The sequence below is a fragment of the Corvus kubaryi genome, unplaced genomic scaffold (assembly GCF_017639235.1).
Source record: "Corvus kubaryi isolate FWS band 111438036 unplaced genomic scaffold, C.kubaryi_AGA036_p1.0 37385, whole genome shotgun sequence".
Classification (NCBI taxonomy): domain Eukaryota; kingdom Metazoa; phylum Chordata; class Aves; order Passeriformes; family Corvidae; genus Corvus; species Corvus kubaryi.
Window position 1 is genome coordinate 4,897,647 of NW_024581127.1, and position 25,508 is coordinate 4,923,154.

At 38.8% G+C, this 25,508-nt stretch overlaps 1 protein-coding gene and 1 long non-coding RNA gene across 4 annotated transcripts; one reads left to right on the forward strand and one right to left on the reverse strand.

The window, feature by feature from the left end:
• The first annotated feature begins 387 nt into the window (after window positions 1-387).
• Window positions 388-10,571, forward strand: LY96 (lymphocyte antigen 96). Of its 3 annotated transcripts, none has more exons than XM_042036340.1 (6): window positions 388-1,395; window positions 2,879-5,994; window positions 6,952-7,041; window positions 7,955-8,083; window positions 8,939-8,991; window positions 9,969-10,571. In XM_042036340.1, exons 2-6 carry the CDS (start codon window positions 5,823-5,825, stop codon window positions 10,068-10,070), a joined length of 546 nt encoding a protein of 181 aa, XP_041892274.1. In that variant the 5' UTR covers window positions 388-1,395; window positions 2,879-5,822; the 3' UTR covers window positions 10,071-10,571. The 3 variants fall into 3 exon arrangements, with proteins under 3 accessions (XP_041892274.1, XP_041892273.1, XP_041892272.1); XM_042036339.1 differs by having other exon boundaries at window positions 3,209-5,994; XM_042036338.1 differs by lacking the exon at window positions 388-1,395 and having other exon boundaries at window positions 1,405-5,994.
• A 2,466-nt stretch (window positions 10,572-13,037) lies between these two features.
• LOC121668506 lies at window positions 13,038-24,963 on the reverse strand. Its single transcript, XR_006017404.1, has 2 exons — window positions 23,365-24,963; window positions 13,038-16,611 (listed from the first exon to the last, which is right to left on the reverse strand). It is a non-coding gene; the product is annotated as an uncharacterized LOC121668506 (long non-coding RNA).
• Window positions 24,964-25,508: the final 545 nt, after the last annotated feature.

The following is a 25,508-nucleotide window of genomic DNA, read 5'->3' on the forward strand; positions in this document are numbered from 1 at the left end:
GAAGGGTCTAGAGGGTAAGTCCTGGGAGGAGCAGCTGAGGGAGCTGGGGTTGTTTAGCCTTGAGAAAAGGAGGCTCAGGGGGTACCTTATCACTCTCTACAGCTACCTGAGAGGAGGTTGTAACCAGATGGGGGTTGCTGATCTCCCAAGCAATCAGCGACAGGATGAGAGGAAATGGCCTCAAGCTGTGCCAGAGGAGGTTCATGTTGGACATCAGGTGAAATTCCTTCACAGAAGGGGTGTTTAGACATTGGAACAGGCTGCCCAGGGAAGTGGTGGAGTCACTGTCCCTGGAGGTGTTCAAAGAAAGACTGGACGTGGCACTCAGTGCCCTGGTCTAGTTGATGTAGTGGTGTTTGGTCATAGGTTGGACTCAGTGATTTCAGAGGTCTTTTCCAACCTAGTTAATTCTGTGATTCCATATGAAACGACTGTGGCCTCCTTCCTAGACACATTCTTCCTATCCCCTTCCAGCCTTAAAAGCTTCCACAAAACATCATAGAGGACTGGGTTTTTTTCTTCTTTTTTTTTTCCCTTTGAAGAATAGTCAGGATATGTGCAATTTCTTGCTTTAGTCTTTTACTACATGCTATTTTCTTGCTGGTGACCTTCTCTGTTTTCTCAAGTTTTTGGCTTTGTCCACGTTATTATTCATTAGTCCCTATCTGTTCTTAATTATAAAGTACAAAGCTCCTTGTCATTCTTTAAAGTTATTTTTTAAATTAAATTATCCCACAACCGTTATCCTTTTCTTGCAAGTGTAAAATTTTTTGATGAGAAAATTATCCCCTTTTGATACTTCAAAGAGAAATCTTTAAAGCTCTGAGGTACTTCACACTCCTAACCACACTGTAGAATTAAGAGGTAACTAATTTGACTGGAGCTTGCTTTATTACAAACCAAAGTCATCACATTGGCAAAGATGAAGAAAATCTGTAAATTTTTGCATGGTGCCATGAGGGCCTAATTTAGGTGATGGAAACTTCATGAAAATCTCTTTGTGTTGTAAAAATTAAGAGCAGACATGAATCATTACAGTTGCTCAGTATAACTTAATAGGATGGAAACTCAGTAAGCTTCTGTAATTTGGTTGCTCTAGAGTCCTGTGGCCATACCACAAATTTCTTCATGCCTCATACCATGGATTTCTTCATGCCCCATGTACAGCATAGCCTGCTGCAGCCTGCCTGAGAAATGGGACAAGTGTGCTTAGCTAGGAGTTGGATCCACTATAGTAAGATTATCCCAAAGCTATACAGACCTCAGCAAGCAGCTATTTTAAGCAGGGAATAACACAGAGCAAGAGCAAACAGCCACAAAACATGTCCAGCTGTCTCCAGTTCTAGAATTCCAGGGTGGACAGTGTTGCTGTGGTGTGCTTACCATGAGCCTCAGGTAGGACAAATCCCTTTCTTCTCCCTTCACCCACTGCTTTCTCTTTTTTTGGACAATTTTAATAGTTTAATGAATACTTTAGAGTATAACTGTATGTTTTAGTCCTAAACTTGGCTTGCAAAGAATAAATCATAAGGCTACTGGCAAGAGGCAGGGAGTTATTTCCAACATAATTGTTTCCACAGGAAAACCATACCACCTGGTATGTATTTGCTCCATTCTAATAGTCTCCAGTGGTTTAATGTGATATATTCAAATCAAACCACTAAGCCAAAGTTCGTACAGCATTTAACAAAATATATTCAGAATAATGCACAGCACTTTTTCTATATTCCATCAGCTCTTTGGTTTCTTACTCAAATGCTACCAGTTCACTGCTGGATATGTGCCAGTGCGTTGCTCTTGGGTTGGACTGCCATGGCACACTCAAGCACTTTATCAGTTGCATGTAGAGGAAATGAATCCTCTACCTCTTTCTTGTATCCCTGGGCATGACTTTCTACTTGCACTATAAACATTGTCAAAGATAGGGTGAGGGGATTTGAGAAGAGTCTACAGTTTCCTATTCTTCATGCTGAGAGTTGAGTGCGTTTTTATTTTGTGAATGCAGTCTTATGCCTTATATAGAACCCCCTTTTGTTGAAGTGCCTTCAGCATCAACCCTACACCCAGAATCAGAAGGGATAAACATGTCTGTGTCCAGGTGCAAAACTATCTACTTCAAAAACTCACAAATGGTCCTGCAATGAAAATTATTATTGCCTCTTTCTTTATTGACTAAATGTGGTTAACATCTTAAAAGAGTTTTCCATTAAAGTGAAATTATGTTACATGCTGAGAACTAAGACATAATCTTTAATTCTGTCTGACTAACACTTTGAAATGGAGTACTTTCCCCTGCTATACTGGTGTACTGTTATTTATTTTTCTGTGATGGAATATTATGATCACATATATTATAAATCTTTCCCAAGGGAGATTTTAGTGACTTAAAAGTGCTTATCTGATCAACGTACTCATCTGCAGCCAAAAATCCAAATACAAAGTGATTATTTTGGAAAGCAATCACAAGTAAGTTAAGCACTTTTTGGATGCACTGAGAAAGAAGATAAAAATATGAATTATTTTAAGGATTTTAACCACAAATCAGTAAGGAGGCTTGGAATAAACTTCTATTCTCAGCATCTCAGATGTAAATAAATTAAAAATCTTAGGTATGAAGTTCTAAATTTTTTAGACTTAAATTTATGTGCTGTTAATTGGATATGAGAGTTGGTTCCTACTGAATGTACTTGCAAAGAATTTTGAAATAAATGAAGTAAATAGTGACAAAACCTCAGTGAAGTAACATTAATGTGTAGCTCTTTCCACTTCTCTTTCCTTTTCACCTTCCTTCTGGATCAGAATATATGAGAAAAAGATTATAGTGAAGAAAGAGGATTTAGTAAAATTAAAGTATAAAAAACTTTATAATCTTCTGCAGTGATCTTCATGCTGACTTGAAAGGAACAGGACAGACTCTTCACACCACTAGTGCGCTAGTCTGGGATTTGACTGATCATCACAAGAGGTCACTTCTATGAATTGCATCAATATTGGCATCAAAAGCCACAAGCATCTAAAACTGAATTTGCTGAAAATATTTTAAAATAATTTAGGTTATTTTGATTTAATGGCAATTTGACCAAACACAGCAGTCAAGGTGGTAGGCTTTATTATCACGGTCATAAAGGATATTTTAGCTGTGATGCCTGTTTTCCCATTTAGCCAGCCAGATCCTTTTAAACTGAGTTTTCTTATTCTGAGTTTTTAGAGCACTGGAATAGTCTTGACTTGTACCATAGAAGCCCGCTCAGGAAGCAGCAGGAGGTTTCTGCATGTGTCTGTCGGTCCGAACCACCAGGGGGGACTCATTCCTCATCTATAACTTTACTGCAGCAAGTATCTGAAAACAACACCAATGCTTGGACCAGGTCTAGAAAGTCAGTTCAGCAGAGAGCTGGTCTTCGTTTATATTAAGAGAACTTTTATGTAAAATCTTGTCAATCTGCAGTGCTCTTTCCACTCTGCCCGTGAGTGCATCAGCCACCCAAAGCACTGGGCAGCAACGCCAGACCAAGTCTGGCCACAGAGGGATGCGTGTTCAGCTGGGAAGTCCTGTATATCCGTGGGGTACAGTCAGTGCCGCCTCCTGCCCGCTGCAGACTGACCTGGGACGTGTGCTAAACCTCTTGGACTGACAGAAGACTCAGCAGAGAGCCTGGCTTGTCTTCTCACTGATTAAACTCCTTCACACCACTGGTCATGGCTTTGTGGTTGAAAGGAATTTTTTTTTTGGCTGTACATGCGAAAGGTAGCTCTTCTTTAGTAGCTGCTTCATTGCTCCTTTGCGGCTGTCTCACTACTCCATTTCTTTTTTCCAGCTGTTACTGCCTTCCTGATTTATTTCAATTCCACTGCATGTCTTACTATTTTTAAGAAAAAATTGTCCATCTTGAAACAGAACTGTGTTATTGCTATGATCACAAAGGGCTTATATGTTTTATAGCATCCTGTTAACAGCAAAAATCTCTGTGTGATATATGTACTCTGGAGATCTGTCAGGAAAGTTATACAATTTTGTATTCCCACTTAAAAGCCAAATGCTAGAAATTTCTTAAAAATCTTAACTCTATCAGACCAGGGGGACTCTTCTTGTGGTCTATAGAAGGGTTTGGAAATACAGAAGAGAATTCTCTAGCGGCATTAAATTTTCAAATTTTTATCTCATTTTGTGAATTATTACATGTAGTAGCTCATTAGTTGGTACTTTCAGGCACTTTTAATTGAATTTTCACCTTCCTTAACTAATCTGGGAACTACCCCATCCCTGGGCACAATCAGTCATGGTTTTGTGCACATCGTTATTCCTAAATTATCTTTTGTGTTACATGTTTAGACTTCTATAAAACAATTTTTTAATCTTCTGCTACTTTACCTTTATAATATGTAAAATATAACCCTGGTATGCACAGAAGTTGTGAGAATAAAATCTTTTAGGCGCTGTGATGGGGAGTGGGGAGAGTTACAACAATTAAGTTGTTTTTGTTGTAATTTTTATTGAGTTTCCAGCTTAGCACAAACTCAAACACCTGTCTATTTTACATACTGCTTATTTTTCTTAAAAAAAACCCAGTTTCTGATCTAAGAGAAGTCAGCGGACATATATGTGAACGCATAAGGTAACTGGTGAGAAAATAATGTGCCTAATCTCTGTAAGTCATTCTTCCATTAAATTTGGTAGATTTCCGTATTTCATTACCGTGAGAAAAAAAATTTAGTTGTGTTTCCTGTCAGTTAGCTGCGGGTTCTGCTCTCTGGAATGAGGCATTAGGCTTAATTTGATCTGTTCCCGTAACTGGGACCAGCAGTACAGGCAAATATGTAATTCTTAGTGTAATTCACTAACAGACAGAAATAATGGCATGTATCTAATACCAAAAGTGCTTTAAGAGGGTTTTGTTTTGTTGTTTCAAACTTGAGTATCAAAGTCTGTGACCTGGGGTGTTGTCAGCATCGCAGAATAAAATCAGGTTGTAAGTTACCTTCAGCTGTGACAGATTCTGTGTTCTTACAGAAACATGCCAGTCAAAACTGGACAGCCTGTGTTAGTAATTGACTCATGTTTGGTGTCCCCCTGGCTCCAGGCCTGGGCATGGCTCTGTGCTCTGGGCAAACCATGCAGTGCTGCTTCTCCAGCAGAGACTGTGGGGAAGAGTGCGGGAGAAGGTGGCAGAGAGACTCTGGGAGGCAGATGTGGGAATTATCAGCTGTAATTTTATTGATTTTTGAATTTGTTCCCACTAAGAAGTATAACTGTGATAGATACAACTTTGAAGGTGGTATCTGACATCATGCAGGACTTCAGTGGTTCTACTCAATAACGTCAGATGGTTGCATTCAGCTCCATTTGAAACACATCCTCTAATTACATTCCTCCAGATTTCAGATGTATTCGTAAAGCACCGTGAGCTTTGTAAGAAATTTATTATGGAAACTTGTGAGAGGTATTGACTACCATAAAAATAAAAGAATGGACTTTGTTTTCATCAATTATGTTTTTTTCTCTTCTTTAATATGTACAGGAAACTGTGTTTGAAATTGTGCCTTTAAAAATGTTAAACCTGATGAGTCAACTAAACTTGCTCTTTACGTGCTTCTGGTACTCATAATGTCATTTCACTTCCCCATTTCACACAGTTTTCCCTTTCGTTTTTCACTTGTGGTTTGAGCTGCATTGTCTGGGGAAAATGTAACAACAAAAGCAGGAATTCTTTTTCTTAACAAAATTTAGTGTGATGACAACTGACGGTGCTGCAGTTGGATTAACTAAGATTGCAGAGAATTTGATAAATAACAGAACTTTCCCTGAAGACATGTGACTGACGATGACTGTGCTGAATTTGGTTCCTCTTTCTCCTAAACTAAGTTTTATACCACTGAGTACTGAGCAAAAAGAAGTAACTATGTTTGGACTCCTTTTTTTAATTTTATTTGCCCCTGGAGTCAGTGAATTCCTCTGTACATCATCCGATCTTGAAATGTCATATACTTTTTGTGGTAAGTAAAAAATAGGTAAGACTTTTGTTAAATCTGCATGATAATTACTTTACTCTGAGAGATTGTGAATTTTCTTTCAAATTTGTTTCTTTGATGAATACAGAAAAGTGAGAAGAAATATACTTCTGTTATTAATTACCCTGTTATAAGAATTTTACTTCATAGACATAAATATTACCACAATGCTGGTTCCAGCAGCTAGGAGAGAGAGAATTTTATTCTCAAGTGAAGTAGACGTGTTTTGGTTCAGGAAATATTAGAAGACAATGGATTTAAACTTGGATTTAAACTCTGCTGTATAAATTATGCCTATTGAATTAACCAGTATGTTACAATGAAAAGCTTCAAGTATGTGGAAAAAAAAGAGGGAATGTGAGATTTTGTCAGGCTGGGAAACCAGTCAGGCTCTGGGACAGCACAGTGTGTCCTTTCTTGCCATAACTGTGTCATGGGCTGATATTTTGTGTGTTTTAAAAATTCTAGGTGGGTCACTCACAGAGCAAATCTACTCAAAGGTTCATTTACATTATCCTGGAAAATATGCTGATATCTTAAAAACATTTTTAGCTGTTGTCAGCATGATTAGTGTAAGTAGGGATATTTTCGGCAGAAGACCATGCTGACTTAATGCTAGTAAAAAGTTTTTATGTCTTCAAAAGAGAAATAAAGGTACTTTTGTCTGGTTTTTGTGTGCAAAAGATCATCAACCAAACATTGACTTCTCTTGTTACTTAAAGAAATATGATATTGGTTTTGCCCTTTGAATGTAAAAATAATAATATAATTTAAAATACATATTTAATATTTAATACATATATTGGTTCATTTTATAGCATATACCTTATATTAAATATTTAAAAATATGCACGTGTTTTTTGTGTGTATAACTGTATATTCTTATTATTTTTATGGAGAAGCCTTTTCACACTATCAATGTGAAATGCTTTTTTTCTGTAGATTCTACACCTCATGCTTTCACATTTCATCTGACACCTTGCAGCATGATGAACAAACCTGTCTGGAAGGCTGCTCTTACCTGGATTCCAAGTGAGTCTCTCTTAACTAGACAATTATATTCTGAAAATGCTGAAAATGAAATACAACTGAAAAACTGACACTTTATCCTAAATGCCAAATGATTTAGGAAATCAGTTTCTCGAATTAAAAATGGAATGGATAAACTGTAGCGATGGACAGAAATGATGATTTGCGAAAATGTGTTTGAGTTTCACTTGGAGCAGTTACCAGAGCCCTGCACACAGACTGTCACTGTACGAGCAAATCTGAGACAGTTTAGGTGTATGTGCATTTTGCTCTTCTGGCCTGGAGAAGATCCAGGAAGATCCAGGTCTTTCAAAGGAGAGAGAGTGTCATCAGGCCATCCAACTATGGCAGGACTTCTATGAAGAATACGCATGTTCCAGAAGCTGGAAATGGTACTGGATTTTGTGTGCAAACCTGGCTGTAATCTTTAGACCCAGTGTTAATTAAGCTGGCAAGCTCAGCTAATGAAATGTCCAGGAAATGGCTGTATCATAAACTTCACCTTCTGGACGAGGTTTCCTTCCCTGGAAAGATCTTTAGGATGGCTACTGGCATTCACGATCAATTGTTTGCAACACCTGCTTAAAACTAAGGTCTTCATTTGAGCACGTTTAGGTTAGCTGTGGAGCTGAGTAAACTGTTTTCTTTACTGAAGAAGTGAAAACAGATTTTGAAATTGTTCTCCCAAATACTTTTTAAGAATAATTTTTTTTGTTGTTGTTGAAAACAACAATTGCTTTTTGATTTTTTTCTGGAAGTAGCAGTTTCCAAGATTTATACTCTTTTAGTTTTGGGGGGAGTCTTACAAAAATACTGTATTTCAGCAAAATCTAGTTTTTATCTAAGTAGCAGGTCTCCATATACATTTTTTTCTCCCCATCTTTTACCATTTTCTCACTTGCAATGTTTTAATTAGGAAGTGACATCCAGTTTTTGAAGATGGTCTTCCATGTCTGGTATGATGATGCCAAAGCACTCATCTGGAAAGAACTCCTTTGCAGCGGAGCTGACGATGAATACTCAGTGTGCGGAACGCTGAAAGGAGGTTGGTGTAAAAATACGTGGTGCAATCAACCCATGCAAACAGATTTTTGTCTCCACAATCTAGACCTTGCTTGGCAGGCAGCAGACCTCAGAACAGGCAGCTCTCCAGTGCCAGAACCCCATTAACGTAGAAAAAGTCCAAATTCTATGTTTTAACATCCTTGCACTGCAGTTTTCATCTCCATAAATGAGGATTACTAATATCCTTCATCTCATTATGACACTTATTTTTAACATCTCTAAAATGACATGGGAAGACAGCATTTGACTGGACTGAACAGGAAACTTGAGAGGTGATGTAGGCACTACAAATATCCAGAACAAAGTTTATTTAGATAAGTATCTGGATGGGTTTTTTAAGAGATTCTGTACACCCAGGTATGAAGCTTTGTTTTTGTTTTTAATAGAGAAGAGTCGATCCTTTGGTAGGGGCTAACACACATTAATATGACACAGGCTCAGATGCAGAGAATTCAGGCAGGATGTCAGACTAAAGGCCAAAAAGACCTGTAAGTCTGTGTTTTCCTTTCTTTAAAAATCAGTATCAGCTCTCTTTGGTTACCATTCGAGGGAACTACTATTTCAAGTTAAATTACTGGAGTTATCACAGTAGGATGTGTCTGGAGGAGATGTTGCAGGAGCACTGTGCTTAAATTTCTATTTTCTAATGTGGTTTCAACAAATAGTCAGAGCTCTGAGAGAAGAACCAGGTGAGGGCTTTATCAGTGAAAGTGTAAATGGCATTGGCAACTGCTGCTGAGAGATATGCCATATTGCTTTGAAGTTATTTAGGCAGTCTGATTGATGACTTTATGGTTAAGTAACCTTTTGTATTATAATTATCTCTGTTTTACAGAAACACTTGTAGCAGCATTTGACATTAAAGGTTCAAGAATAACGTTTCCAAAGGTACTTTTCAACATTTTATATAAAGAAATAATAATAGTAAAACCACATACTTACTGGTATATTTTTTTCTGAAGGGAGATGTTCACCTAAACTGTAGAAAACAGAAGAGGAGATGTCAGAAAACTTTTTTGTAAAAGAAGTGATGACACTAAAATGGTAGCATCCCTGAAATGGTAGATGTTCTAAGGTTATTATTCCTCTATCATTTCTCCTTTATTTTATGAAAGGAAAGACCAAAGAAATTAGTTAGTCATTTTACTAATTCCATTTTGTTTGGTAAATTATTGTCTTTCCTTTTACCTGTTTGAGTAAATCCATTAATATTCCTTCTGCCCATTTCATTCTTTATTTTACATTCTCTTCACTTGCTGCTCTCTTATTCCATGAAACCATTTGAAGAGGGGTAACAATATCCAAAAAGTAAAAGCAGTGCTCCACTGTTAAACCAGGAGCAGCATCAGTCCTCAGATTAAGCCATTCTCATCCAACAACTGCCTCATCAGCTGCCTGAGCTTTTTGAAGGCCCTTATCACCCCTATTAATCCCTAAAAATGTCACTAAGGAGCTCCTACTGGTCCAAAATCTCCAGCACTCCCTTCAGCTCATGGGCCTCCAACAGTGGACTCCATCCAGTCCAACGCCTCTTGTAGGCCCAGAGCTGGTAGTGGACAGGAGCATCCTCTGCCATGAGCAGTCCTCCTATAGATGAGGAACTTACAGCAGACCTGACACTTCCTGATGGGACTCTGCTAGACCACGAAATGCTCTTCCTGAGTACTCTGGTCATGAGAAGAAAGTTGAGCACTATTTTTTTTTATGCACTCATGTATCTGACTATACCCATGATAACAATCCCTGATGGGAATCTGTCTTTTTCAGTTCTAATGGAAATCACCAAAACCGTTCCAATCAGCTACTTAGACAAGAGCAGGCAGCATTGTGCACTAATTATCTTTTTTTTCTCTTGCTCGTTTTAGGGCAATTATAGTGTTGTTGTGCAAGGATTCTCTGATGATTCTGAGAATAATATGGTCATATGCTTGAATTTCACCATGATAGTAAAACAAGATGCTTTCTGAGTGCAACAAACTCCAAATAATTCCAGAACACGGAGGTCACTTCTGTGAGCAACTGGAAGCCAAGCTGTGAAGTAATAAGCACACTAAATTTCCTGAGGTAGAATACATCATGTGCTGTCTGGAAAGCTATATGATATATAGTCTTACTCATTTGTAGCACAGCCGTAATCAGTTGCTCAGCCAATGAACACAAAATCTCTGGGAATCAGGCATCCTGATTAATCCACAGAATGACCCTGACTGGATGTCAGGCTGGTACTGCATTTTGGTGCTGTGACTTGAGTTACAATAAAGTTGAGTCCTTCAGGCTGAGCTAAAGTAATCAAGAAGTTTTGAAGTTTTGAAGTGCAAGAATCAGAAGTTCATCAGTACTCAAAATAACACAGCAATTGAATTTGGGAACCCTGTTGTGAGGTGGAGGTGGGGATTTTTTTTTTGTTTGCTTGTTTTTTTGGTTTTTTTTTCTTCTCTTGTAACAATAAAACTTGTTTGTACAGTCAATTGAAGAGATGTTTTTTATTCTCCTGGTATTTTCTGATATTTCTTCAGATGTCTCGTATTCTTCTGCTCTGTTTACACCAAGCTGAAACAGAGGAGTAACAAATCGTTATGTGGTAGTCGCTGATGTGGATAAAACTCAAAGTGGAACACGTTTCCAGTTACACTGATATGGTACAGCTGAATTTAGCCATCCAGAGATGCAACTGCAGCCTCTTAGAATGTTTTTAGCTCTTGCTCAGAGTCCGAGGAGCAGAGGCTACACAAGCCATGTCCTTCAAAAGCAGGAGGATGGTTGTCACCCAACAATTTGATCTATTCTCAGTTATTCCTCTGAAGCATGTCTAAAGATTTCCTGTCGCTTTTGCCCCCTGGACAGCTGACACTGAGTACCCACCTGCCCTCTCTGCTGCTCTTCTGCACCCAGGGTCTTCAATAAGACTTTGGTGGAGTATAAGATTTGGTCCTTAGGAAAAGTGCTGTCCTTGCTGTCCTGTTTTCATCCTCAGCCCCCAGACAGCTGGGGGGCTGGTGAACTTAACAAGTTCAGAGACTTTTCCCCAAATAACAGGACACTGTTGATGCTGCACTTTGTGCTGGCTACTAGTTTGTGCTGTGTCTAGCAGATTGCTTACAAATGCCTGGAAAAAATTAGAAGCCAGAACAAACCAACCCTCTTTCAGACTGCTAAATACCAAGCATGAAAATTAGGAGACATGAAGATTTTAATCTCACTTTACACATAACGAAAGATGTTTTTCAAACTTGGTATCAGAAAACTCAACAAAAACGCCCATACCCGAGTTTGTAGATACTCCATTTAAAACTTGGGTTTAATATGGGTAGTTTGGCTACATAAAGCAAAATCATTGAGAGTCAATAAAAACAGAAGTAGAACTGCATAATGATTGGAAACAAGAAGCCATGATTACATCTAAGTGATGGTGGCAAAACATCTGTGCTTGCATTCAGACTGCAGATCATTCCAGGAGTAGTCCAGGATGGAGTATTGCAGCACTTTCTGTTTATGTTTGAGATTATTTACTACAGTTGTGATCAATTTATTCCTGATCTGAAATATCAGTCAAAAAGCAGTCAGAGGGCATGACAAGCAATATCTACCTTTCTTCCTCTGTTTAGCTTATTTCAAATAGTGTCTGTTTCAAATTACTGGCCTAAGGAACAATGTTACCTTATGATGTCCCTGTGTGTACATTTGCCGGCATCTAGCAACCACAAGTCTCAAAACCATCTTTAGTGACAAGGCGTCCTGAGATTTTTGCTGGCCTGGATTATTTGGGGTGTTAGAAGAAATGTTTTATTAAGCAGCAAGTAACACAAGTAGGAGAGATTAACAGCTCCTGGAGATCAAAGACATTCACGTGCTCTATTTCAGATAAGCATGTTTTAATGCTTTATGGATGTTGCAGAAAATTTACAGTACTTGTAAAGGCCTAAATAGAATTTCTGTCTCTGAATAGAGACATTTACAGATGAACATATACACTCAGTATCTTGCCTTGCAGACTTTTATAATATAGATCTTCAATTGAAGGGTTATAGTTTTACATACCAGCTGATAGGATTGCAAGGCAGGGCGCAGGAGCCACACTTTATAAAGCAAAGACTTCAAAGGCCTCAAGCTTTCTCCTTCTATGACTGGAAATTTCCACTTATTCCAGTGCTGGTGACTGCCACACCATGCTCTCCCCTGGTCTAGAGGAGACAGATTTTGTAAAGTGTCAGATCATGCTAACAACTTACCCTGAAATTGCTGTGATGCTGTAGGGTGAAGGGCTGAGCTGAAGGCAGAGCTTTGCTCTGCATGTCTGGTTGCTGGGACAGAGCTCTTAAAAGGCTTTCCTTCCTTCCTTCTGCTGTTGTCCAGAGCTGACATTTATTTCCTTTCCAAATTTCCCTGAGCCCATATTTGGGGCTCCACAGCAAGTAGGAGTCTACTTAGGATGAAGTGAGCTACCTGGGCTCTGTAAAGACTGATCTGAATGTTTCCCTTTTCTTCACTTTATTGGTTCAGTAAACTTCGATCCATTTTTTTACTTCTTCATTTTCTCCCTCTGTCTAGAGTTGGAATGATGTGAATACTGTGAAACAAAACATCAACTAAGAATTTCTTTCTTTAAATATTCTATAAGAGCTACATGCCCTGAGATCCTTGTATTTTGCCAGGAGTTCCAGTGAACTGTGCAAAACCTCCTCCCGTAATTCACAAAAGTAATTCAAGGAAGGTTTGTGTTTGGCATATTTATGTGAAATTAATATCTAAAGCCTTCACAAATATCTCTTTTTCTCTCCCTCATTACTGTTGTTTTTAAGAGGCTGTCAGGATTTTCTGCAGATGGGAAAATAGCTTTTCTTCACCCCCTCACCCTCTGTCGCCAAATATGTAATTATAAGAAGCAGCAGTTCCTGTACAATGTGGTTTCCAATAAGAGTGCACACTTTTTTAGCTGTGTTATTACAGTTCTATTTGATAAAAGCAATAAAGCATACATAATTTCAAGTGAGAGAAGTCCTACTGACCACAATAACATGTACATTTGCTGGCTAAATTGTTACATCATTTGAGATAGACGCACAAAGATACTTCCATGCAATTCAGATATTACAATAGCATCTCTTGTGTCCAGGGAAACAAACCCTCGGTCACCACTTAGCTTGGATGGCAAAAAGCACACAAACTCACATGGAACAAATAAATTACATGGTGCCTGCAGCAAGAAGGAGTTGGATTTAATGATGCAGGAGATGTGTCCTGATCTGTGTTACAGGCATCAAAAGAGAACCATAGCAGCATTAATCCCTTCTGCACAATTTTTTTCTTGGTGGAAAATGCTAGCAATTGCCTTGGAAGGGTCTGTGTAGCACATTATGCTGAATGACTTCAGCGCCTTCGTTCTGCCTGTGAGTCCCTGCCAGCACGAGTGAGTTTGGGGGCAGCAGATGGGGTAGTGACATTTCTAATGGGAAGGGATAGGAGGGAGGGAGGGAAGAGAGGGGGTTCCTGCCTGCAGAGCTTAGGGGAGAGAGGACAGGAGAAAAGAAATTTGGAAAGTCTTCTAGCTGGTGATAGGAATGCCTGGACTTTGGAAATCCTGGATAATAGTCACTGTGCACAAGTATTGTTTTGTGGATCCCAGGCATCCTTGTAGATCCCTTGGCTGCTGTAGATGGGTATGTCCATAACCTCTTTTCTTCAAGATACGTTTTGCTACTGGCAAAAAGAGAACTTAAATATATGTATATAAAATACATATATTTAATATATATGCATATATATATATATGTGCATACTTGTGTTTGGCCAATTATGACAGCTTCCCGAAGATTCTGGATGGAAAGAAAAAACCCACAATATTTATATGTTTTTCCCCTTGAGCTTTAGCTTAAACAGCTGCCTAAGCTACAAGTATTGTGTTTTTAAATTCAAAGTTCTTGCTAAAATAATTTCTTACTGACATAACTAAGAAAGCAAAACTTTTAATAGCAAGCCTGGCTGTTTGCTCACAGGAGGGAACAGTCACTCATTCTAAGTATTAAGATTCCTGTCTGCCCATTTCCCTGTGCCGCACAAAACCTTCGAGAACTACAGAGTAGATTGTAGTTTTTTCTTAACTTGTAACTTCTGCCTACTGCACACATCCACTGAGTGTTTTGTTCTCTGAGAGGTTTGGCATCTCTACTGAAGAAGTACCTCCATACTGATTATGAAGTTGGTTTAATTCTTGAATACATTCTGTTCAGCCACATTCCATTCAGACTTTTCACTATATTACCCATAATTTTTGTGTTTTAGCATAGCAGTGCAGTTTAACAATTTCAGTAATACAACTTTAAAAAAAAACAACAACAAAACCAAATGCCATGCAATAAATAAAGATAAACACAGAAAACAAAATTTTAGAAATATTTCTCTGAAAGCAATAGAACTGCAGTATCTGTCCTTCATTTACAAGATGTCTAAAGGAGGTAATAATAAAAACATAGTGCATATGAGAGTGAACTGTTTTTCACTTTGACCCTGAAGTAATTTGACCTTGTTTTAGAATGACATGACTTTATTTCACATCTGAATATCAGCTGAACAGACTGGTAGTTACCTTTTCTAATCCTATATCACACTGATGTGCTCCATGTCAGTGGATATTGCATGTAGTGGAATTTTCCTTATATCTATAAAGCATTAAAGATACTTTCATGACACTGATGTAATGTAGACAGAACAATGAACATCGTTAATGAAAGTTTCACAGATGACTGTCAGCAGGAGTATTCCTTTCTGATTCCCCAAGCTACCTTCCAGTGATTCTGACTGCTACTTATACAGTTTCTCTAACCTGTAAAAGTTTTGGTAATTTTAATATTCTAATTAAGGAGGAAAAGGGATCATTAGAAAAAAAAATCTAAAGTAATATCTTATCTAGAACAATCCAAAATATTAAAACAAAGAAACAGTACTGTCGGATGAGTAAAAAGGAAAAAAGTGGTTGTGGGAAATAAATAATGTTGATAACTTCAGAATGTTGCGTATTTATTTTGACAAAATAACTTTTAAAAAAGGAGGCTTCAATTCATTTAAATTTGAGATGCTTCAGCAAATAAATATTTTTCTACTTTTGTTTATGACAAATAGGTATTATTCAAGCAAAGATCATTATGCCACAAAATCACTGTAATTTTGCTGACAAACCAGGACTCAAGCTGTGATGGTTGTACTCATACTAGCATCTACTTGACAACTGAGCTGTCCTTTTGGGTACAGGTGCACAGCCCAGTTCTAAATGACTTTATATGCCTTTTTTTGGAATTGATGAGCAAAGGGCAACATTACAACTGTGTGAAGAGTACAACAGGAAGCAAATTGTCAGGGAGAGCAGATCAAACCATGTATTTCAACTTTGTAAATTATAATTTTTTTTAAGTACTTCTGGTTTTATCAAAAGTACATGCTCTAACAAATAGAACAAATAGACAGACTCATATGCCTCCTCCTTATGCACCTTTAAGAGTATATGGATAGGTACCCAAAATTTAGAATAAAATAATTCAGTGATAATCTCATCCAACTGTCTGACCATTCAGTGCTGATCAAAAGCTAAAGCATATTTTTATGGCATCCTGGACCGTATGTGCCAACTTCCGATAAACACTGCTAGAGGTGTTGAGTGTCTCCAAATCTCGTTGAAGCTGCAAGCTGGACATACTCAGCTGTGACGGCCGATTGGCCTGTGGCACAAGGGACAGAGAGAGCTCTTGGTAAGACAGTCTCTGGTGCCAGAGACTTAGCAGTCATGGTGAGAGAAAGAGGCTTCTCCCAGGATGCTTGTTCTGCTATGTCAATACGCTCCCGTTTGTCTCCCCCGGCTGGCTGTCAGCCTCTACCCCTTGTCACTCCCCCAGAGCTTCCCCATTGCTCCCGTTCCCTAGTCCCGCCTTTTTCCCGCCCCCGGATAAAACCTCTGAATTCCGTATTGTTTTCACCTTTGCCTGTGTGACCTTCAACAGTGTGGAAGCAATAAATGGTCCTGTTGGAACACACGCAAAGACCCTTCCCATCTCTTTGTCACTGACTTCCTACTGAAGCTAGCCGTGTTTGTGCATGCATGCATGTGAGCTACAGAGCTGGACAGAGACAGTAATATTCAGCAACATGTAATTTTGTATATCCCAATCTGAGCACAGTCATTATGCAAACTGTAGTATTTAAGTGTAGATGAGAAGTCTGTGATAAGATAAAGAAGTGGTATTTCCTTCCAGACTGGTATTGGTTCTACAGCAAATATTTTATACAAAAGTTACTTTGTTCAAGATGCCAAGCCTGAGTGTGAGCAGAATGGGGAGTAACACAGGAGGAAGTGTCTTCTTCTGGCCTTGCTGGAGGGACAACACTCCGCAGAGCCCACAGTCACTGTCACTGCTGTGATGGGAATGGAAACACGGCTGCTCAGTGTTTTACTGTTGCTTCTTTGACAGGTACCACCAATTGCTGTGATAGTCCACTTCTTCACCCAAAAATCACAGTGTTCTGGGAGAAAATACAGAATCGAATGATAAATATAATTTCAGTTTTGAAAACATGGAAGTAAATAAGGAAGAAAATATACATGGTGTAAACAGTTACCTAAAATATACATTCAAAGGCAAGGTATTTGAAATATTGATCGACAAACACTGCAATATCCATGAGTCAAATATTAATATTAGTTTTATTTGAAAGAGGTGATTTTCCAAACATTCTGTCAATACAACAAGGATGACTAAGACACCATAATTCTGTGACAAGTGCTAAAACTTGTCACATAAGCTCGAGGTATTCAGTAATTACGATTATAACAATCTGGTTTTTTAGCACTTGGATTGCAGTGGTGCCTCCTGTGAGTAGCTTGTAATCAGGACTGTTGCTTCCCTACTGCATACCATATAAATATTTATGAAATTAGTAAAATAATATTTTAAGGGTTCTTTGAAATGTGAATCATAGCCAGCCGCAGAGTACCTACTAAGGATCTAACACCAAGAGAGGGACCTGGAATCCCTTAATTCTGCAGTGAAGATTGATTGACATCTCCAAAGAGCAGCCCATAAATCCTACACAATGGGGGACTCGTTCTGTGCTATGCAAGATAATTTTCTGCAGAGCATGGCAGACTGGAGTAATTCTTACTTTCCAGTGCAATTTCCACTGTAATTTGTATTTTAAAGAATTAACAATCTGAAAAGCATATAGCATGACGCAGTAGAGCAGATATCATAACCCAAGGATTTTGCTGGACTACTAAACTAGAAACAGCCAGATTCCTAACTCTGATGGGTCTTGACCATATGCCTTGTTTGGATGTTTAAATTGATGTCATGTGTGTTTGCCATAAAATTCAGCCTTTTTTTGCAATGGTCTAGCATGTTTCCAAGGGATATCACAATGATCACAGTTCTGGGAAATACGAGATGGTAAGCAAACTAAACCATCTCATTTTTCACCACAATAAAGAATGTGGCTGTGTTATCAAAAAGGTCCTAACACAAGAAGTACGTTGGTGCAATCTTTAGACCAAATCACTGAGTCTTTCAGTGATATTCTCTATTTTTAGGTTCTATCTGGAGGCTGAGAAACTAAGAAAAAAGCAATATATTTTGAGGTGCATTGCCCTAGTGTGCACTGTAGTCAGATGGAAATCTTTCTGTCTGTTGTCTCTTGCTGGGACTGGATGGTTTTCCTTGATGCACATAAAAGCAAGCTGCACAATGTTGCCTGCATGCTTTATATTAGTTTTGCTCTGTTCATTTCTGTTGGGGGGGAAAAAGAGGCAGTCTTTGACTTCAAACAGGTAAGATAAATACCTAAACGTTCAGGAAAGAAATGGAATACACTCTGTTTAGGCTTTACGTTCTTAATAACATTTCCATAGTTGTATCAAGCCCAGAATAAAAGGAGGAGGTTCGCTGCAAGTTAGTGCCTTTCTTTGTAAAATCAACAACTGCTTTGAGAATTACAGTGCTGGAGAGCTTATCCTTGCTGACGACTGACAGGCTATTTTCTTGCTGAATAAAAATGAGCAATCAAACCTGAAAGGAAGCCCTGTGCATGGAATCAGATTCTACACATCCTTAAGCATGACACAAACTTGCTTAAGTCAATGAAGCCACTTTTAAGGAGGATTTTTGCAGCTTGGCCCCGATAAGGTAAGTGCGCACACATAATCTGTCCTTGTCACTATGGTCCCAAATGACTCAAACAAGTTGTAATGTGGCAGAAAGCTTTTCACCTGTAGACTGTCAGTCTGAATCTGTCAAAAAACCAAAGGTTCCTGCTGCAAGAAATTTTATGCAAAAACTCCAAGCAATGCTAGAAGAATATTAAGGCTGCATGTATAGTTACATACTCATTTCAGGCAGCACTGTCATTCATTTTTAACGTCCCCCTTTCGGCTCCGGCCTAATGATTCCATCTTTAATAACCCAATCACATAGGACATTTCAAGCAGTGTGGTACAGGCATTTTCCCCAAATCTGCAGAAATATTTGCTTTGATGAACAAAAATCTTTATTCAGCTTCTGAGCACCCCGTAAGCTTATCCCAGTCTAAGTGAAGGAACACAAGCCCATGTTTGAGTGACACTGTACCTCACAGTCACTGTCATGATCAAAGTTTAGGTGTACTGAAAATGTCTTTCCTGAAAATCGATTGAGTTAAAACACCAAAGCAGAAAGGAGAAATACTTGTTTTAAGTATGTGAAAATGAGACTCTTACATAATCAGGAATATTGGTGATTGCTAGTTATGGATTAAATAGCTTTTGCCTCTGGGGTGTTTGCTTTCATCAAATGAAATGCAAGAGACCAAAATGCTTGTTTAGCCTTTCCAGAGGAAAATCTGACTCCTTTCAGCTTTAAAACTGAATAAGAATCTCTTGTAAATGCAGGTTCTGTTACCTTGATTTCTTGAAGAAAATACACTTTTGAAGGTCTTCTGTTTCCTGCAGATCTCTCCACACAGTAGCAAACTTCCCCACCCCCCCTTACTTTAACACCTGCTGCACAAAAATCTCCCACAAAACAGAGGGGTTTTGGTTAGTCAAGTGACTCAGGTTCACCCTTCTCCATGTACAAGTTAAGTTTTGAATAGGGTTTTGTTGAAGGATTGATCACTGGCTGAATCAGCACCTTTCTATGCTCCTTATGAAAATAAAAAATAACTAAATGAAGATGGTATCTCATGCGGCCATCACTTGCATTGCTACTGTTGCAGCCAGCAGAGTTTTTCTCTGTGTGGTTGTTTAAGGAATCTTCTGCAATGTCCTGGGTATTCTTTGAGGAACATATGTGTTGAAAGTCCTGAAAAATCCCGCAAATCTTGGAATAGACAGAGCTGGAAAGTCTTTGTAGTACTGTAATTTTTTTGGGCTAATGCTCCCAATCAGCACTATCAGGTCAAGGCTTTTGGGAGCTGTTGGGCTGGAGGCAAACTCAGATTTAGTCATAGAGTACTGAAATTAAGAGAACTATTTTCTGCTTTAAATGAGGTGTTAATTATCCTAGTAATTGAAACCAGACTAATTAATCGGAGAGTGATTGACATCACTCAAGTACAGTTGTAAGAAATGCTGAGCCACTGAGGAAGCACATAGCAGAGTGCAGTCAAGGATTCCTGGTCCACTGAGGGGTCCTTGGTTTGTATGGTAATTCTGGCTAAAACTGCCCCTGAGTGCTCGAGCATCTGGGAAGAGGAGTAGGCTGCAGTGGTGTGTCCTGGCCCGAGGTCAGAGACCTCCTGTGCTGGTGTCCCCCTGGCACACCTGGGCCGCTCCAGCAGCCACCAGCTCCAGCCTGGGTTCCACCTCCCCCCTTCTCCCCGTGTCCCTGTGTGCACTGAAGGAGAAAGAAGAGAAACTGAGAGTGATCTGGATCTAGCAAGCAGCTAGATCTAGCTCTGTAATTCGGCATCAGCCTGAAAGTAAGGCTGGGAAATACTATCCAGAGAAGTGAACAGCTTCTGTTGCCTTGGAGCTATTGTTTTTCTCTCTAGCAGGGCTGCTTTGAATATTAAAGAAACTAATAGTGATCCAAGTTAAAAACTGTGATTAGTGTTATGTACCAGCCTAGTTTTCTTATGCTGTGAGAAAGCAAGAGATAATAGAAAACAATCCTGTCTCGCAAAAGTGAGCAGTTTTATTAAGTTGTATGGTGGCTGCTGCAACAAAGGTATTTCATAGTGCAAAGTGCCTCCTGTGTTGGCATTTGGCAGAAAGCTACTGTTCCGGTGAAAACAGAAAACATGTCTTCTGCACATTTTCTTTAATTTTTTTTTAAATTGTGTTGTGGGGTTTTTTTTCTGGTAGTGTTGTTAATGTCTGGAATACTACTCTGACCAAATCCTGCAATGACATGTTCATGAGTATTATTTTTAGATGCAGCTTTGCCGTTCTTTTTTACAGGCATAGTATTTATTTAAAACATTTTTTCTTATTTCTGTTGTTATCTTCAGTTACCACCCCCATATCAGCCCCATGCTCTTCTGCATTCTTTCAGTTTTTCTTTTCAAGACAAGTTCCAGCTATTCTATATAAATATATCTTTTAAAATTTATTTGACTACTAAACTAAATTTATTCTTCATACAGCTTTTCTATATTATACATATGGCCACAAAATGATAATTTTTTTTATCAACAGATGCTAAAAATGTTTATTCATAATGAAATACAGAAATAAAGACAATAGCTGATTAAAGAAATAATGTATATGTGTGTGTGTATGACTATATCCATGTGTATATAAAAGCTTTAGCAGCAGATATAGAAAAGGGTCTGGAGCTTCTTTTAGCACTGGCTGATGCAGTCCAAGCTCCTACTCAGCCTGATGCAGGTGCTCCCTTCACTCTCCCCATTCGGGTCAGGGCTGCAAATACCCTTACAGCATGGATATGTTGAATTTATTGGGGTGGAAGCCATTTCTGTACTAATGACCTTCATTAGGTCTTTCCATGTCCTTTCTGTACAGATACAGATCTCATCCATAAAGATAAAAGGTCATCTGAGTATTTTCTGAACTTCATAAAAAGCAGATACAAAACCCTCCCACAAATTAACAAAAAATAAAAAAACCCCAAACCAACTGACCAACAAAACACTACTGACCTGTGGAAAATATATGCAAGCTGTTTCTCCTTGCAAGATGTACCTTGTGTTAAGAGGTGTTAAGCAGCCACAGCTTAGAGTATTACAACATTCAGAGAGCTGAAAAATCCAGTGGTAATGTGAGACAATTAATTTAAACCTACATGCTAGATGTTCTAAGAATTGGCTCCTGTTTCTGGTTTTATCAGTCATGGCCTGTTCAAAACTGAAGAAAGCATTGTGTGTTGTTTTACAACTGTTGGACAAATTGCACATGATGAAAGTTGATACAAACACATTAATTTTATTCAGAGCCAGAAAGTCTTTGCAATGGTTATGGTGAGACCGTGTGACACAATACAGTTTGGACAGGTCTTTACAAGTATTGAAAATTAGTCTAAAGTTAGGTTTCTGCAGAAATTATTCCAATAGCACTTCCATGGCATTAAGACCTTTCGTTGCCTAGCTTTGAAATGTGACACTCACCTGCTTGCTAATAGGCTATGTAATTGCTAATGAGTGGATATGGGACCTCAAGAATACTCCTATTAGAGCTGTAGAGTGTCTGTTATGCTCCATGCAATGAGGAAAAAACACTCCCATATTTTCACAAAAATTCAAAGAATAGCTAGATTTTCATTAAAAGAATGTGAAAAAGAAGATCCACAAAACTCAAACAGCAGTTTTCTAAAGGTGATGACTTTCTGCTGCTGCTGTCAGTTATGGCTGTGAGTGGTCCTTCAGATTTGCACCCTGCACTGCTGGGAGAATGGGGCAACCAAGTGTGAGCCTGCTTTAGGAGGTGGCACGAGAACAGAAAGGTGATGCTCTTGCTGGAGCTGAAGTGTCCATTAATGCAGAATTATGCTGCTGAGTCTCCAATCATGTTGTCCTGAAAGGGTTTTCACTGGAATCCTGGCCATGTTGTAGAGAGAGTGAGACAGAGCCTGGAGATCCTAATTTCATTGCCCAGCTGGCTGAACTGGGGAAACACCAGTCTCAAGCATGTTTGGCAGACCAGAAAGCTGGGAGAGTGTCCTGACCACACTGGACCAGGCACAGAAACTAAATTCTGCCCCCAAATAGTTAGATAAAAGGATGCATGGTTGAGGCTCCTCATAACAGCAGACTATGAGGTAACCCAACAGGACTGGATGTTTATTTAAACATAGAGGCTTCAGTAGCTTGTAGTCCTCTCAGACTTTTGTATGTGTGTCTTCTCTAAAGGAATCCCTGAACAGGTTTCTTTTAACTGAGTTTTTACTTCTCCATGGGTGAGTGTTAATACTGAACACAATATTTAGTCTAACTTATGTGCCAAGAAATAAAGAATTCTGTGTTTATGGGTTGTATGTGTCTTCAAATTTGTAGACTGTTCAGCAAATAGGAAATCCATAGTCCACAAAATGTAAGGCTGATTTTACACTGCATTCAAAAAATACTGTACAGCAGTCTTATTGACAAAAATTTAAGTGTTTGATGATGGAATTGTTGATGCCAGCAAAATAAAATGAAGAGATGGTTTATTAGACTTACCAGGTTAGCACTTCATTTACAGAACATTGTCCTATTTAATAGCAGACAGTAATTAGAATCCTGATTTTATAACTTACTGAAATGTTTTACCTTTTTCTGGCCACTCCATGAAATGTGAATTTAAGTCTAACCTGAAGAATGAGGTTCCACACAATAATATTCTATCATCACTTATGGATAAAAAGATTTATTTAGGTTTATACACAGATCAGAGAAGGGTTTTCACTTGAATAGAGTATTTGATGACTGAGGAAAGCTTAAGGAAGATAGGAGAAAGTAGTAAAATCTACAGCCTGGGGGTGAACTCAAATCCAGATTTCCCTGCCCCGCCGTTACCCGCTGGAGTAGTTTTGCAGATCACTCAGAAGACACCAAGCTACTTCTGTAAGAAATATCATTGGTGCTTTAAGGACTTTATTTGTCATGCAGGAGTACGGAGAGTGGTCACCTGTAGATTTTGTAATGAAATAAAGGACTGCATTGTCCATATTCAAACAGGTCTTAGGGAAGGAAAAGTTTTTTTGGGCTACTCAGCAAGTGTACTCTGTCAAACCCATGGCATGTGCCTCTGAAGGGTGGAAATTCCCTGTGATCGGGGTTGAAATAGTGAACAATTTGGGTAATACTTACCCTACACACACCGTGTCCAGGGCTGGTTTAATTCTGTGGCAGAATTAAACTAATTCCTTGCTATACAGCTGCGAAGGGTTGACCCTGGCTGGACTCCAGGTGCTCACCAAAGCCACTCTATCACTACCCTCCTCAGTTAGAGAAAAGAAAATGAAAAGCTCATGAGATAAGGGCAGGAAGAAATCACTCAGCAATTACAGTAATAGGCAAAACAGACAACTTGGGCTAAATTAATTTAATTTACTGGCAATCAAATTGGAATTGGGTAGTGAGAAGCAAAAACCATCTTAAAACACCTAATGTCATTAGAGACCCATGGACAGCTTGACAGAGACCATAATGCAAACTTCACACCCGTTCTGGTGTCAGATTGGCCTACAGCATGGACCCCATTGGTCCCTTAGGGCCAACACAGGACACAGTGTGCTCTCAAACTGAGCAGCTTACAACTTTTATCACCAAATACGAAATGGTCATTATTTGCCCAGAACAGGTGACCACTGCTATCAAATGTGATACTGGCTGCATTGTCAGAATTGCAACACAAGTAGAACAAACTGCTGAACACCATTGGTATGGTGTTTTTGCAAGATATGCACCATCTGCAAGTGGCATATTGCATGTTATATTACATCCTATGATTACTGTACTATCGTGCTGTATTTTATTAGTTTGGCTAGTGATATATTTTTATATCTATGTTGATCACATATCTCCCTGTGTTGAAAAAATGAATCACCAGTTGTTACCTGATTCAGGCTTGAGTGAGTGCCCAAATCTTCCCCTGAGCGAGGCAAGAGGACTAACAGTTCCACCCCTTGCCTAGGCACTGGTTTTTCTCAGTTTGGCCTGTGGCAAGGGGCAAGGAAGACTGTCCACTCAGCTCTGGTTTTGGCCCAACATACAGCTGATGCCACTCCCCAACATGTTCTGGAACAGCCATTGAGGCACAGCAAGAGCAACATACGAGCTAGAGGGCTTGGAAGCTGGAGAACTTGTGAATTAAGAAAGTGGTGAATTAGAGAATTTATGTTGTATGAATAAAGAGCATTGAGCCCCATTTCATTTTGCTTTAAATTTAATGAGGTCCTGATATAAAGTTGAATTTGTTGAGTATGTCATCCTATAAACTGAGATATCCAAACAGTACATGACATTTTGGTGTGTGGTAGGAGTAAAAAACTGTAAGAGGAAGAGAAAACTGTCCTTTTCTTTCCTTCAACTTATGAGTCTCTCTGATTACTAAGAATTATTCACTTTAGATGTGAGATTAATACACCATAAGTTACCTGTAAATCACTGGGGATTCAGACAATTCTTAGTAAACAATTCTATTTATTTTTAAAGGAAGCCAGCTCTGTTTTGGCCTTCAAGGATAAGAAAAATCTTTGCCAAGGCACCTAAACTAGGTAAGAGTTAAAGTTTCTCCCTTTTCTTCATCTGTCACTGTTTCTGTAGGTGTTAGGAGATCTGCTCTGAGACATGTCTTGATCCAGGAAGACTGGGGTGAAGTAAGGTTGTTTGCATTTGTGCTTTGCGAGGGCTTACTTTAAACAAATTATTCAAGTTCAGATGTTTAAATGTTTGTTCTTTTTCTTGTTTTAGCTTATGGTAATTATTTCTATCCATAAAAGAGAAGATCTTAGCTTTTTCTGAGGACTTCTGCTGCTGTAAGATTTGTCAGTCTGTTTCTCCTTTGCTTCCCTACCGTTGTCCTTATCTAGGGAATTTTCCTCTGCAAAGGAGACTACAAAGCTTACAGCATGCCATGCATATCTTACATGCTGTCCTGGGAGTCAGCTGCAGAGTCACCATTTCTGTCTGTTATCCAGTCAATGAAAATAGATTCTCAGTCCTACGATTACGAATCATAACATGAGTCCTGGCTGCCTTGCCTGACTTTGCTTGCTTTATATGAGCAAAAGGGAAGATGAAGGAGCTGGGTTTTCAAAGGAAAAGGCTACACCACTAGCTAGTTACTGAGCCAATACACTAACTCTAAAGCCACTAAGCGAATTTCAGTGGAAAACTTCCTTTCCTTTCTTAAAAGGAAGCTCTACAATTATTTGGTGTTTGATAAAAAAGCAGACTGTCTAAAAATGTTCTGGAAAAGCTGCTTCCCAGCAATCTTACCGTCATTGTTT